This window comes from Rutilus rutilus (assembly GCF_951802725.1).
Source record: "Rutilus rutilus genome assembly, chromosome: 23".
NCBI lineage: Eukaryota > Metazoa > Chordata > Actinopteri > Cypriniformes > Leuciscidae > Rutilus > Rutilus rutilus.
The window spans coordinates 13,758,223-13,775,170 of NC_140233.1; the positions used below are offsets into that span (position 1 = coordinate 13,758,223).

The 16,948-nt window shown below is 36.5% G+C and overlaps 1 protein-coding gene across 1 annotated transcript; it reads right to left on the reverse strand.

Moving 5' to 3' along the window:
• Nucleotides 1-267: 267 nt before the first annotated feature.
• LOC311283286 (uncharacterized protein) lies at nucleotides 268-12,603 on the reverse strand. Its single transcript, XM_084397640.1, has 22 exons — nucleotides 12,460-12,603; nucleotides 12,286-12,367; nucleotides 12,035-12,169; nucleotides 11,485-11,583; nucleotides 11,269-11,370; nucleotides 9,699-9,797; nucleotides 9,491-9,601; nucleotides 9,293-9,383; nucleotides 8,546-8,745; nucleotides 8,388-8,472; nucleotides 8,128-8,305; nucleotides 5,927-6,013; nucleotides 5,635-5,713; nucleotides 2,880-3,014; nucleotides 2,693-2,791; nucleotides 2,381-2,479; nucleotides 1,757-1,855; nucleotides 1,566-1,676; nucleotides 1,378-1,468; nucleotides 755-954; nucleotides 597-681; nucleotides 268-520 (listed from the first exon to the last, which is right to left on the reverse strand). The coding sequence occupies exons 1-22, from the start codon at nucleotides 12,591-12,593 to the stop codon at nucleotides 333-335; spliced, it is 2,589 nt and encodes an 862-aa protein (XP_084253766.1). The 5' UTR covers nucleotides 12,594-12,603; the 3' UTR covers nucleotides 268-332.
• Nucleotides 12,604-16,948: the final 4,345 nt, after the last annotated feature.

Sequence of the window (16,948 nt, forward strand, 5' to 3'; positions counted from 1 at the left end):
TAAATAAATTACTTTAAGTTTAAAAAACGTTAAGATAGCCTTACATGATGGTAAATATAGGCTAATCTAAATGTAAAAATATAGGAAATCAGCATTAATTAAATCCAATAATCCAATATTAACCAATACTGATACATTTAAAAAAATCTCTAATAACGGCGGATACATTATATGGTACAGATATATCAGTGTCCAGAAGCTTTTCAGGGCTGAACAATGTATTATTTATATTTGATAATGTACATCAAAGCAACATCCATAAGATGGTGATTTTTATGTAGTTTTTATTAACACTCTTTTATTCAACACATAAAAGAAATATTGTTGTATGTTTAATATGGATTATTCTTGGTGTGCTCCATGATGGCCATCAGGGCCAGCCACGTCTCCTCAGCAGTCGGGACGATCTGATTGGCTGGCAGGATGAAACCATAGCGACCAGTGTCTCTCAGCTCAAAGGTGTAGGAGTACTTGATCCCCTGATCGTAAGTCCAGTCAATAGTGCCTCCACTGGCTTGGTCTGAGAACAAAACAGAGATTGTTAGCAGGGTAATTGTGATGCAAAACTAAAATTAAGTGACTCTTATTAAACTTACAGATGGTGGTAATGATGCTTCCATATCTGTAGCTAGTGTTATACAACGACTGCAGGTCAGAGATGGCCTTTCTGGCGAGCTCATGCTGAAGAGACAATACAGAATTCATATTAAATGTTGTTAAATATATCTAAAATAGTGTGTTTCCACATGCATACCAGTTCAGCCTGGTCCTTGGCAGGAGTGCTCTTGTATCCGTATGGATACAGGAGCATCTGGGAATAGCTGTGGATGGACACAAAGGCCTTGAGGTTGCCGTGAGATTTCACAAAGTCCACAATGGCCTTGACTTCTGACTCAGAATGAGCACTGGGTCCACGGTAAGTCTCAGTGCATGGGTTACTGCTGGATCCACCACCTATAGATGAAAAACAGACAATTACAAGAATATATTCAACACTATTTAAATCTTTACAGCCCCTTAAAAGTTACAAGTAACACTTTATTTCTGTTGTACACATTAGACATTATATTAACTAAGTAACTTTGCAGCCAAATTCATGTCAACTTATTCTACAAACACTAACTTAACAGTCTAATGAGAGTTAGCTGACATGTAGTTGCAAAGTTACTTATAGTTAGTAGAATGTCTGAAGTGGACTATCGAAATAAAGTGTAACCAAGTTATATTTTAAGGTTGGTCTGCTTCATTGGTCTACCGGCACCTGTCAATGTCAAAATAATTGAGATGGCCAATCAAATTAAAGAAGGCAGGCAGACCCCCCCACCTGCCCCAAGACATGGGCCTTAAAGTACAACTTCAATGATGAAAGCATCTCACCTCCAAAGCCAGCGTCCCAGTTTCTGTTGGGATCAACACCAACACAGCTGGAGCCAGGGTTGGGCTTTCTGGTTTTACGCCACATGCGGTCCTTAAACAACCAACCAACCAAACCAAGGCAAATTTCATGAGAACATTGTTCTGTTAAACCAAATGTGCATGTAATGTCTTCCAGGCATCAAACTCACTCTGCTGTGGGTGTAGGCATAACCATCAGGGTTGGTGACGATCTCCAAGAAGATATCATAGTTGTTAAGGATATCAGTGAGGACGGGGTCACGTCCGTAGTCAGTCACGATCTACTCAACAAAAAATACACAGATATAAATCTTTGATTCAGTTATGTTGCCGTAGATTGTATTTCAGAATTTCAGATTACCTTCTTGGCAAACCAGATTCCGCTGGCCTGGGTGACCCATTCTCTGGAGTGGATGCCAGTGTCGATCCAGAGACCTGGACGGTTCGCTCCAGTGCTGAACTGAGTGACAGGATATTAGTCATAATGAACAAATATTCATTTATCCTGACATTTATATTACTTACGCTGCATGCATCCCAATTCTTTAATAAAAATGTACATTATACACCACACTGGAAATTGTAAAGCATGCATTTTTCAGCAAGTAGCCTAGCAGTGAACTAAAATTGCATCTCGATACCACCTTATTAGCATCTATAGCTAAAATTGTTATACTAAAAATCATTATTAGTTTAATGAAATCATAGCATAATCATAGGTTGTGTGCACTATTCACCAATAAATGATGAACAATGCATACTTCATGGACTCAGTTCACCAGATTTGGTATTTTCCAAGGTACTATTATCAGCATAATATGATTTGGGACAGTAATCTGGCATATAGATATAAGCAAATTGGGATGTAATAACGTATTTCTATCTCTATTAAATCCTGCCATACTGTACGTAATAGGTCAAGTTTCCTAATAGTAAAATAAACATAATATCATAAGATTGTTATTGATTGTGAATATTGACCAACCTTCAGGACGTTCAAGGGGCGGCTCTCATAGCTCTGACCAATCACAATTTTGCTGACCATACTGTTTTCTGCCACGAGCATGTCCATGAAAGAGTAAATCTGCAAATAGTATGGTGAAGATCAAATGCATGGATATGTATGTATGTAAAGCTAGGTTCTGTAGGCTTATACACAAAAGATTTAACTTAAGTCATAAACAAATTTGATACAAACAATTTTCAAGTACAATAAAACATCATAGTTTCTTTGAAAAGGCTGATATTGAAAGTTCAATGTCTTGTAAAGCTATTTAATTAAAGTTGCACCACTCACAGAGTTCAGGTCATGGTAGGTGGTGTAGACAAAATCATCGGTACTTCTCGGGAAGGCGCGAAATTTCACCATCTCACGTTCCTCATCATCCAACAAATCCTTGTGTTACAGAAAGCCATCAAATAAGTAAGGATTTTTCTTTTTTTTTCTCTTTTTTTTTTCGACCACAGCTTTGAAATAGTCCCACCTGAACATTCTCAATCATGACATTATACTGGATCTGATTGTATGCCAGGAACGCCCTGACAGCCTGGAGGCTGTGAAAGGGAACACGAACATCCACAGGCAGGGACTCATGAACGGGCTCCATCCAGAAGTCCAGCTGAACACAAAGGAAAATATAGGGTACTACGTTATATTACATAATATGAGTATAATTTTAATCTATATATAATAGTAATATATATATATATAGCCGTGCGATATGGCTGTATATCAGCATGGTTGTGATTCGGCCGTAGTGCCCAGTAATCCCATCATGCTGATTTAAAGCCATATCGCACTGCTACTCATGTGATATTGCTGACTAACCATAACTATGCTATAAAGTTTAAAAAAAGGAGTTAATTATTTGACTAATTATAGCCTATTGTATCTGCTAGCATATGACCTACCAATAAGTGGTGGTAATTGCCTTTGTCCTTCGCCATCATCTGCTTCTTTAACTAGGACTGTGTTCAAATAAATTTGACCAACATTCCACTTTATTCTTTGGCTATTTTTCTCATTTGAGATACACTTATATTCTGGAGACATTACTGTGACATCAACTTGTCCATTACTGGGAATTCAACATGAGTACGTCAGGGGAGTTAAATACAGGCCAATCATTGAACGTTTTCAGAAACTGTAAGTAATGATTGATATTTATATTGGATTTCAGCAGGGCTTGACATTAACTTTGACATTGACTTTTTTGCTCTCCACTGTTGCTAGTGTTTTTCCAAAGTTTGTCCATTTTCACTCGCCACAATTTTAAGATTGATACCAAGGGGAAAAACTGCCATAAAGATATTTGGCAGCAGGTATATTAGGCTGTGGTCACTTTAAGACCTGGCGCACTGACCAATCATACTGTTACACATGCGTTTTCTTTCTTAACTGTTTACATTGACTTGAGTGCTGAACGGGCGCTGGCGGTCTGGAGCTCAATCTCCAAAAATGTCTAAACAAATTGTCAAATGTACGTTCATATATGAGTCGCATATTTGAGTCCTAAATAACTATATTCTTACTTTAAAAAAACTCTTAAAACCACATACCCTAACACAACAATGGTAGTAATTGTAAAATTATTATGGTTTGCTCATCCGCCATGACACTCTCTGTGAGAAATGTTGCAAGCGGATATAAATGGTGAAGCAGTTTCTCTTTGTGATACTGGTACAATATAGCATGGCTGGAAAAGGCTCTTAGCCAATATGATTCCAGAACCAGAGAGAACTGTTATATGTGTATATATATATACACAAACTAGTGCTGTCAATCGATTAAACATTTTTACTGCAATTTTCACACATTTTCCTGTAATTAATTGTGATTAGTCGCACCTAACAATAAAGATTTACTTTTATTAAAGATTTATGTTTATATTGTAATAATTTCACATTTAATTTCCAAATTAATGTAGAAACAACATAAGACAAGACAGTAGCCTATATTTTAAATATTTGTTTAATGGCATCTTTTTATGAAAGAAGGCCAGTATCACCAATAGGCCTACCAACACTGCTGATGTCTCTATGAAATTGATTTTTTCTCAATTTTCGATATTATTATAACATTACAGTATAATTGAAAGCAATCAATTTGAAAATGTATTAGGCTTTATAAAAATATAACAACTTTTAATTCAGTCAGTTTTTCTGCAGAATGTGCACACGAGTCAAGAGGCTGCCTTAACTCTACAAATGCACAGATCCGATCTTTTGACCCACCGGTTTACATTCACGGTAGACACCTCTGGTACCGTATCCGATATGGGTGTTTACATTTATTCCTACCCAAAATGATTGTCGGTGATCGCTTTACTATGCACATGGTAGATCTTGTTCTGAATGGCCTTTTTAAAGTTCCCAACTTCCCACCTCAATAAAAAGCTGCGAGCGAGCGAGCGCATACAGGTAGGTAGGACACACATCTGCTTCTTATAGGCTACAATATTAAAAAGCTATCTTTGTGGGAAAACGTGTCACCTTGGCCTTGTGGTGGCTTGGAATTTAAAGGGGAATCGGATAGGCCTATTGGCCTACGTGTTTAGACGTAGATCGAATGTCCAGCTGTCGGATATAGCCTATATCTGATTTAAAAACACATTTGGAAGTGGCTCAGATCGGATGCGAAAAAATCGGATCTCATGCGGATTTTTGTGTTTACACGTGCAACAAATTCCGATCTGCATCAGATTTATTGTAGCTTTTATCGTTATTAATTTCAATAACATTATATAGGCTAAACTTTATATAATACTGTCAAATATATAATGCTGTCAATATAACACTACAATCTGATATCACGTTTATTTATTAACCTGAATTTGAAAGCATTTGCATAAATAAGAGCGTGATCATATTGTAACGCTAGCCAAAGGATGACGGGAAAAAATGGATGCTACGTTAAAAGGTGCGTTAAACGCGTTAATTTTGACAGCCCTAATACAGCATTTATATAGGCCTACAGTGTATATAATGGTATTGAAATTAATAACAATAAAACCTAATAATGATGATAGTGTAAGTAGCACCATAATATATTTACAATAATATACAATAAATATTATATATTAATAATAATTTATAATATATTAATATAAACTTAAACTATCATTTAGCAGATCATGCTATTCAAACAATTCTGATCACGGATTCAAATCTAAGTACAGTCACCGTTATCCCAACAAACCTGAAACAATCAAATGATCTATGGGCTTCACAAACACTTACCCCGAGTGCCTGTTCAGAGAGTTCCTTCAGGAGAGAAATCTGCTCTGCATCTTTTGCAGTGATCCGAAGAACCTGGTCTCTTTAGAAACATTTATGCAATATCATTAGCTTCAGTATTCAGAATAATGAATATAGTATTTTGCATGTTTTAGATAAATATAAAGTCACAGTTTGTTTCTCTGTATTTCAGCTGTTAGTATATCATAGGAGAATATGATAACACATTTATTTATTAACTGGGAATTTGACAGCATAAAGTAAGGGAGATACTTGGAGACACAAGAGAACTCACCCCTCAAAAGTCACTTTGCCAAATACGGCCACGAAAAGAGCCGTTAGAACAAGTAACCCCTTCATCTTGCTGCTTGAAGTAGAGTTTCTCATAGTAAGCAACCCCTTTATATAGGCCTACTATCATGGTGGTGATTATGACTGGGTTCGAGGAGCTAACAGGGTCAGGGCTCAGACAAACCTGCTGCTTTGGTTCTCACAACCTTATAAAACACTGATGGAGTTTAAGGGATGAGAGCATTGCATCTGTTTTCTCTCCTGTTTCTAAATATAGCAAGTCAGGGTTTATTGACAAGAAACCAAGTTGCTGTACTTTTTTCAAGTCCATGGTTCACTGTCAAATGAGGAGGTAAACTGGAAATTCAGTCTATAGTCACTACAGATCATATTTCACGAAAATCTGCATATTTGTATGTCTTTTATGCAAACCTACTCATTTGTTTTCTGTGATATTTTGATGTTGTTTTGCGAATATTGCTGATGTAAGTTTTTGTAGAAATTATGAGAGTGACGTGATCATTGGAAACATCAATCATGGGTTTGAAATTATAAACAAATCAGTACGTTTGTGTGTGTGTGTGTGTGTGTGTGTGTGTGTGTGTGTGTGTGTGTGTGTGTGTGTGTGTGGCGAGGACAGTTAAAATGTTGACAGGGTGAACACCGAATAAGCTGAATAATTAAGAGCAAAAGTTTAGGTGTGTCAAAGTTTTGAAATTAATTTTTATATCCATTTTCCCTGTTAAAGTGTGTTCTTTTTTGTTGTTGTTATATCTTAGCCTTGCATTAAAGAAATTGCATGTGAATTGAATATCATTCAATAACATAATAAAACAACACTGTAAAAAATTTGTAACACTCCCAAATCAAAAATTTCAATTGACCGATAACATCTAAATTTTTCAATTGGCCCAAGTGAAAATCTGTACATTTAATTTTAGAATTTCACTTGGGCCAATTGAAAAATTTAGATGTTATTGGTCAATTGAAATTTTTGATTTGGAAGTGTTACAATTTTTTTACAGTGAAACAGCAGTTGAAGGATAAAGTGAATAATTCAATTATTTATCTGACTCCAATATAATCAACCTGACCCCATTAAAGTTGTATCCTTTAACTTCTTATTCTTTAAAGGTAAAAATATTTCTTAGAACTGATAAGATAGAAAACATAGGAATTAACTTGAACATTTAGATAACAAAAGTTACAATCACTTTAGCTTTCAACATTATCAGGTGAAAGGAAAGAAGGAAAGAGTTCCACCAATATTTGCTCAAATAGTCTGATTAAATACTCCACATATATTTGCTGTACTGATGATTGGGCTCCTGTTAAAAATAAACGCCTGTTTCAAACTTTCGGATCCTTTAGAGGAATTTAAAGATCAGCAGGAAAGGCTTGATGCCCATTTTACTCTTATATGACTAGTTTTTCTAGTGTTTAGGAATAAAAACATTATATCATTATTCTGATTAATGGGTTTCACCCAACAGGTATCATATGTAAATGTGGGCGATCATGTGTTGATGCGTATGGATGATGTCACAATATTGCATGAATTCAAAACAAATTATTTTTGCCTTTTGGTTTAATAAATGTATGGCGTTCTTATAATGCCATATAAATGCTGGACTGGGGAGGAAGTTTTGAGTTCTTTTACTGCAAAAGATTAATAAATTAAATAAGTTTTTCCATATTATGGCCAATAAATGGTCTATTAAAATGATATACTCTTTTGTATAAATAAATAAAACACTAAAAACTAAAATTAATCATTAATAAGTGGATTTAAGCATCACAACATTATAATGTATGGATATTCATTTTGAGATTTGCTAAATATTACATTTAAAAGTGTCATTAAAGTTAGTGTTTTTAAAGATGACCTTTAAGAGAGCATTTAGATGATGACAAATATACTCTAAATGTAAATGTAAAAAGAGGAAATCAGCATACGTACAATTAAATATCCGATATTAACCAATACTGATAAATTACATAAAAATCTCTAATAACGGCTGATAAATTATATGGTACAGATATATCAGTGTCCAGAAGCTTTTTAGGGCTGAACAGCGTATTCTTTAAATTTGATAATGTATATCAAAGCAACATCCATAAGATGGTGATTCTTTATGTTGTTTTTATTAACACTCTTTTATACACTTCGACACAAAAGAAATATTGTTGTATGTTTAATATGGATTATTCTTGGTGTGCTGCATGATGGCCATCAGGGCCAGCCAGGTCTCCTCAGCAGTCGGGATGATCTGATTGGCTGGCAGGATGAAACCATAGCGACCAGTGTCTCTCAGCTCAAAGGTGTAGGAGTACTTGATGCCCTGATCGTAAGTCCAGTCAATAGTGCCTCCACTGGCTTGGTCTAAGAACAAAACAGAGATTGTTAGCACTAGCAGGGTAATTGTGATGCAAAACTTTAATAAGATTCACTTAATATTACTTACAGATGGTGGTAATGATGCTTCCATATCTGTAGTAAGTGTTATACAATGACCACAGCTTAGTAACGGCCTTCCTGGCAAGCTTATGCTGAAGAGACAATACAGAATAAATTTTAAATGTTTAAAAATAAATCTAGAACAGTATGTTTCCACATGCATACCAGTTCAGCCCGGTCCTTGGCAGGAGTGCTCTTGTATCCGTATGGATACATGAGCATCTGGAAATAGCTGTGGATGGACACAAAGGCCTTGAGGTTGCCGTGAGATTTCACAAAGTCCACAATGGCCTTGACCTCTGGCTCAGAATGAGCACTGGGTCCACGGTAATTCTCAGTGCATGGGTTACTGCTGGATCCAGGACCTATAGATGAAAAACAGACAATTACAAGAAAGTATTACATAGTATAAATCTTTAGAGCCCCTTAAAAGTTACAAGTAACACTTTATTTCTGTTGTACACTTGAGAAATTCTACTAACTATAAGTAAATATAACTTTGGAGCCAACTACATACCAGTCATTAGAGTATTAGTAGACTGTCTGCTTAATATCTGCTAAAACTTTATTTTGTTGGTCCCCCAACAGACATTCTAATGACTATAAGTAATTTTGCAAATATATGTCAACTTATTCTACTAACCCTAACCTAACAGTCTACGTATGCTCTAAGGCGAGTTAGCTGACATGTAGTTGCAAAGTTACTTATAGTTAGTAGAATGTCTAAAGTGGACTATTGACAAAGTGTAACCAAGGTATATTTTAAGGTTGGTCTGCTTCAGTGGTCTACCAGCACCCATCAATGTCAAAATAATCGAGATGGCCAATCAAATTAAAGAAGGCAGGCAGACCCCCCCACCTGCCCCAAGACATGGGCCTTAAAGTACAACTTCAATGATGAAAGCATCTCACCTCCAAAGCCAGCGTCCCAGTTTCTGTTGGGATCAACTCCAACACAGCTGGAGCCAGGGTCCGGCTTTCTGGTTTTACGCCACATGCGGTCCTTAAACAAACAGATTCGCAATTGAAAAGCAGTCAGTTGGGATTTATTTATAGTTCTGAATTGAATGTGCATTTGAAGTCTTCCAGGCATCAGGCTCTAAAACTCACACTGCTGTGGGTGTAGGCGAAACCATCAGGGTTGGTGACGATCTCCAAGAAGATATCATATTTTTTAAGGATGTTGGTGAGGATGGGGTCACGTCTGTAGTCGGTCACAATCTTCAAAACACACGGGTATATGTGCTTAAGTCAATTCCTGTTCCACCAATGAATCAAGCATCTTTGTATTTGCTAACTCAAGAATAAATAGCTTTACCTTCTTGGCAAACCAGATTCCGCTGGCCTGGGTGACCCATTCTCTGGAGTGGATGCCAGTGTCGATCCAGATACCTGGACGGTTCGCTCCAGTGCTGAACTGCGTGAAAAGACATGATCACAATGGAGAAAAGTGTGATTATATTACACATATGACAAACTGTATTTAAATATACATTTGGAAAAGTATGAGACTCAAAATCTCTTTTGGAGATTTTCAAAATCTTTATCTTTTCAAAAACACTTATCGACATAATGGTGAACAAAGATTTTCAATAAATCGTCAACATCTAAACCTGTTAATTCTCAAAAAAAACCTTCTGTAGACGTATGGCACCAATTAAGTCAATCTGGTTAGTAATAAGTGAAGCTGGTAATGCTGTTTGTGGAGTTGTTTAATCCTCCTCTGCTGAGATCTTCACAGATTTAATGTATTTTGTCTTCATTTGATTTCATCTTCTTGTGTTTCTCTTTTTCTCTGTTCTTATTGAATCTCTTTCATTCAGTGATTCTGCTTGTTGACAGCAGGTGTTCATCATCAATGCCCAATCATTACTTAATTAATCACTTAAGTATCTCATTAACTTTAACTCTGATTCAGAGTTATTTTAACTCTCTGTAGAGAGGGACCAAATGTTCTCTGAACAGAGTTAATTTAACTCTGGGGATATTGCTGTGTAAGTAGTTTAGAACACAAGTTTATTTCGTCTTCTTCCTCGTCGAATTTCTGCTGCTCTACATACGTCATCTGGTATAATTGAAACGATTGGCTATGGGCTACGTACAGGCGCATTTGATAGACATTCGTAGGGCCCAATAAACGGCTCTGGGCATTCGTAAACCACGCCTCAAATACGAGAAAATGAACATGTGGTTCCCAGACCACGTCTCAATGAGAAGAGGTCTGACATTAGCCAGGCTAGTTTTATGCATGCTTTATGATAGAACCACTAAATGTATCCTCAGCTATACTATGCTTCCTATCAAAATAATCCTTATGTAATGCCCTACACATTGGTGTACATTTCTTCATAGCATGCATTGTATTGTTGTTAGATTAATTCAGAGTATGAAGGGACACAAACTGCTAATCCAGTTATAAAGAACATGCTTAAAGACAAAGGGTCGTAATCTTTTCCTCCAAAGGTTTAAGTTCCTATTGGCACACTGGCCCCCAGAGGAATGACCTCCCTCAGAGGTTAAAAAGCACCCACACAGTCCCTCTCTCTCTCGATCTTCTTTGCGTATTCTGGTTGCTGTTTGTGTGGGGCCTCACCCTGGCCCCAGAGCCGGTGCGCTCAACACATTAAGCCACGTGTAACTTCCTCAACAGTAACAGAGTCAGACTGTTATTTCAAAGGTCCTACAACAACAGTACAGTCTACAACAGCATAAGAATCAAAACCCGCAACGACACTGACCAAGCAAATAAATATAGTAAACAATAGGATTAAAACGACAAATAATTTCCAGGTTTTTTGCCAAACAATTACGTTTTATTATGTATTATATATAATTAGTAATGCATTACACTTAACACTTCACATATATAATTATTTATCATGGCATACCTTCAGGACGTTCAAGGGGCGTTTCTCATAGCTCTGACCAATCACAATTTTGCTGACCAGATTACTGTTTTCTGCCACGAGCATGTCCATGAAAGAGTAAATCTGCAAACAGCATGGTGAAGATCAAATGATTGTAGATTTTGTGTGTAAAATTGTTTGAAAGATACAACAGGTAATGAAATTCTGAAAAACATAAACACATTGAAACACACTCACAGAGTTCAGGTCATGGTAGGAGGAGTAGACAAAGTCATCGGTACTTCTCGGAAAGGCATTATATTTCACCATCTCACGCTCTTCATCTTCCAGCAAATCCTTATGGTGCGAGAAGAATAGTGTCAACAAGAAAGAAAAAATTAATATGACAAAAGATTTATTGTGGAGAAACCTAGGGTTTCCCAATCTGGAGTTTGTGAGGGAAATGCAGGGGGTTCAATTGGTGATAAGCTAATAATAAATAAAAATGTAAAATTAAAATAATGTTTAAATAAAAACAATCAAACTTTAAGAAAAAAATATTTTGTTTATTTGTGAATGTGTTGTTGCTAAAGTATTAAAATATCAACTTAATATCTCACAGCAGGCCTGGTACTTTATTATAAAATATTTTAAGTTTACTCAAAATAATTATTTGGGAACCCCTGGTGTAACCAATGAATTGGTGTTGTATTATTGTTTATCGTCTAAAATATCTTAAAATCATAATCAAAAAGGTTATTTAGTTAAAGTAAGTAAATTTTTTTTTTTTTTTTTTTTATATTCCCACCTGGACATCCGTAATCATGACATTATACTGGATCTGATTGTATGCCAGGAACGCCCTGACAGCCTGGAGGCTGTGAAAGGGAACACGCACATCCACAGGCAGGGACTCATGAACGGGCTCCATCCAGAAGTCCAGCTGAACACAGAAGGAAACAAGGAAATCTGATGTTCACAGTTTCCTAGTTTAAATACCAAATGCATATGAAAAAAACAACAAAAAAAGTAAATCTCTGGTCTTGATGTGAGACTAACCCCAAGATGCCCCTGTTCAGAAAGTTCCTTCAGGAGAGAGATTTGTGCCTCATCTTGTGCGGTGATCCGAAGAACCTGGTCTCTGACATCATCAACACAATATGTTTAATTATGTTGTTAGACATGAAATGTGGCGTTATTTTAATTTTTATTATATGCCCCTAAGTGACTCACCTCTCGAAAGTCTTTTTGGCAAAAACAGCCACAAACAGAGCAGCTAAAAATAGTAATCTGGTCATCTTCTTACATAAAGTAGCTATCAACATTAAAAACCACACTTTATATTCTATCACTGTAGCTTTGACCATGTTGACCCTCCTCCTTAACACTCAGCCACAGCTTCCTCCTGAGACTCTTAAAGGGATAGTTCACCCACAAATTAAAATTCTGTTATAATTTCCTCACCCTCAAGTTGTTTTTCGAAATTTTATTCATTTCTTTCTTCTGCTGACTACCATAGTATGAAAAATAAATAACTACTATGGAAGTCAATGGGGCCCATCAACTGTTTGGTTACTGACATTCAGATTGAGCTCTGGTGACAGTCATTTAGTGAACTCATTGTCCATGTTCAAGAAACCAGTTTGAGATGATTTGAGCTTTGTCAAACGTGCGTTATCTTGCTGGAAATATCCATCAGAAGATGGTAGGTATACCGTGGTTATAGAGGGATGGACATGGTCAGCAACAATACTCAGGCTGTGACGTTTAAACCATGCTTAATTGGTACTAAGAGGCCCAAAGTGGCCCAAGAGGCCCAAGTGGATGCTGCACACTGGTGGTGGTTGAGGAGAGATCCCCTGATATGATTGTAAAGCGCTTTGGGTGTACAGTAGTACATATGAAAGCGCTATATAAATGCCCGATTCTATTCTATTCTATTCAAAGTGTGCAAAGAAAATTGTGTTTTCTTCCCAGACACAGCATTTCAACAGATCATTTGGTCGTTAGCAGGTCTTAAAATTAGGTAAATACAACCTCAGATGAACAGCAACAAATGACATATTACACCGTGTCATTATTTATTTAACAAAAATAAAGCCAAAAGGCAAAAGCCATGGGTGAAAAACTACCCAGGCAGCAACACAGTGTCGCCTCAGATCCGGCCCACATCTGGTACACATGGATTCCACAGATCTGGGCCGACACTATGTTGCGGTCTGGGTAAGTACACCCTATGAATCAATTGCTTGTAGAGCCACTTTTAGCAGCAATAAGTTGAAGGAATCGTTTTCTGTATGACAGTATCAGTCTCTCGCATCGTTCTGGAGGAATTTTGGCCCGCTCTTCTTTACAACATTGCTTCAGTTCATTGAGGTTTGTGGGCATCCGTTTATGCACAGCTCTCTTTAGGTTCTGCCACAACATTTAAATCGAGTTGAGTTCTGGACTTTGACTTGGCAAGTGCAACACCTTCATTCTCTTCTTTTTCAGCCATTCTTTTGTAGATTTGCTGGTGTGCTTGGGATCATTGTCCTGTTTAAGTTGCAAGCTTTAGTTGTCTCACAGTTGACTCTAGAATCCTTTGGTATACTTCACTTCCCATTTATTTTTATAGCGCTTTTCACAATACATATCGTTTCAGAAAATGCATGCATCTTCATTTAGAGCGATCTGTCATCAGAGGTGACTGACTGTGTCCACAAAGTTTTATAATACAATACAAATATTACAATACAAAGTTATGCATTTCAGAAATGTACATATACAAATCATGAAGTTAGCAAACAATGTATTAATTTAAGGCAGAAACAATGAGCTTATTGAGGCATGAATACATGGTATACAGTACAGAGGAGTTCATGGTCGGCTCAATGACTGCAAGGTGCACAGGTCAGCACTTCAACAGACACAGGCTCACGATAAGGTGGACGAGCACAAGGCACGTTCTAACCATAATGGTTCTGATAGCGTAGCGTACTGGTTCTATCACTGACGGACGCTTGAACATGTTAAATATATCTAATAATTAATTTAAATAAATGCAATTTTGCATATTACATTTAAATTTAAATATTGCTATCCATATGCTTCCATAGAGTAGAACTAGCTAGAGACATGTTTTATGTACTGCCTCACTGGCTGTGACCTTGTATTTGAGGTGGTAATGGGAAGGGAAGCCTGCTGCTGCGGTTCCCACAATACTGTACAATATTAATGCTGGAGTGAGAGGAATGCAGCTGTTTTTCCAAAATGTTACTTATAGCAACATAAGCTAATAAATGTAATCAATATACCTCAGTTGACTAGTAAATGTAATCAATATGCCTCAGCTGGTATTGCCTGAAATCAGAGAGATCGTAAAATCAACGAGTCATGGGTCCTTTAGGGCAAATATGCAAAATTATTGGTGTAGTCCTTTCTTATATAATAATAAATGAATACATTATTTTTTTAAATATATTTTATATGTTTTTAAGAATTATTGTTCATTAGATGAGTTACAGCAAAGAAAGCATTATAGACCATTTGAATATTATATTAATATAGAATATTATTGGGGAACTGGTTATATTTGAATGAAGCAGATAAACAGGAATGTGGAAATGACATTTACACAAAACGTATTATTGTTAGTTTTTTTTATATAATATTATTGCTATATATATATATATACAGTATATCTGTGTGTGTGTGTGTGTGTGTATTTACTTTGTTTGAATGGAGCAGATGGTCAGAACAGTTGCATTTATACCAAAACTTATCAGATATTACTAGGTCAAGATAACCAATCCATGGTAATCATTTACTTTTTGAGTTTTCTTATGTGCACAACCTCAATTCATATACTGACAGGAGTGGCACACCTAAATGTTAAATAAGTCACATACACTCACATGTAAACAAACTCACCCTTCATAATATTACTTTAGACACCGATAGCAGTGGTACAGTTAGTCACAATTAATTACAAGCTATTTCTTCTTACCTCATAATATGGAATAATGGTTATAGAAAACCATCAAAACCATTAAGCTTATGCGTTTAGATCTCTGCAAAACAGGATCTTGCTTTGTGAAGTAGAAGATCAGGAAACACTTCTACCAAGGATAGTTTTGACATTATGACATAAGCTCAGACAGGCCTGCTGCTTTGGTTCTCACAACTTTGTGTAACACTATTGTCTGATGATGAATGAGAACAATGCAGCTGTTTAAATCTTTATTTTTAGGGATTACAGTGCGATTTAGTTAATACACAGACTTCTCGTGAAAAACATGATTGGTTGATTTATTTAATTTATTGATTTAAACACACTATTCACTCCAGTTTGCTTAAAGAAATGGCTTTTGTCTATACGTGAGGATTTGTAGTGGCGGCAGCTTATTGGTTGAAGATCTGTCGGCAAAGGCACGTTTAGTCTGGTCGATGAAACTGAGCTAATTAAAGGAATGACTGTGTATTGAGTGAGTAATAATTACACCCAAGACACGAAACACACTCAGTTGCTCAGACAGCAACGACATTATCAATAGTGACAATATAGTTAGTCATGACAACGAAACAGTGGCCATACTATCCTAAAAAATGAAAGCAAGGAATTCAAGCAGGCTTAAATGAAGACAAGTCCGCACAAATCTTTAATAAACCCCTAAAAGAGCCAGAAAAGCAACATTTAGGATTTATAATCATATACAGAGAGTTCTTGGTCGACTCAATGACTGCAAGGTGCCCAGGTCCTATGGCTGCAAAACAAGCCCAAATCATCACCCCTCCACCACCGGTTGTGATTTTTGCCAAATGTGGCGCTGTGCATTATGGCCAAGCATCTCCACTTTGGTCTTGTCTGCCCAAAGGACATTGTTCCAGAAGTCTTGAGGTTTGTTCAGATGCAACTTCGCAAACCTAAGCCACGCTGCCATGTTCTTTTTAAAGAGAAGAGGCCAAACTTGTTCAGTCTTTTTCTAATTGTACGGTCATGAACTTCAACGTGTTAAGTGAAACCTGCAGTCTGAGATGTAGTTCTTTTTTTTTTTTTTTTTTTTCTGTTTCTCTGAGCACTGCACGGTCTGACCTTGGGGTGACCTTGCTGGGACGTCCACTCATGGGAAGACTGGCAACTGTCTTGAATGTTTTCCACTTGTGAATAATCTTCCTTAGGCTACTGTAGAATAATGGATTTCAAATTGTTTGGAAATGGCCATAACCCTTCCCAGATTGATGGCAGCAACAATTGCTTCTCTGAGATCATTGCTGATGTCTTTTCCTCTAAATATTTCAGACCAGCAAACTGTCAAAACTTCTGCTTTTATAGAGGTGATCACGCTTAATCACAGACATTTGATTAGCAGCACCTGACTGATATTTACCCCTCTTTATTCCTATGGAAGCAGTAAGGGTGTTAGTTTATCAACCATGGCTTTTCCATTTTGGCCTATTTTTTTATATTAATACTAATGCACGGTGCAATATGTCATGCGTTGTTGTTCATCTGAGGTTATATTTACCTAATTTTAAGACCTGCTAAGGACCAGATGAGTTTTTATTATGTAATACATAAAATAATTCAATAGGGTGTCCTTTCTTCATGACTGTATATCACTGTGTTTACACATATCAGCTTAAATATTTCTTATTCGTTTTACATCATAACGTTTTTTACGTTATCTATCTATCCATTTATCTATCTATCTATCTATCTATCTATCTATCTATCTATCTA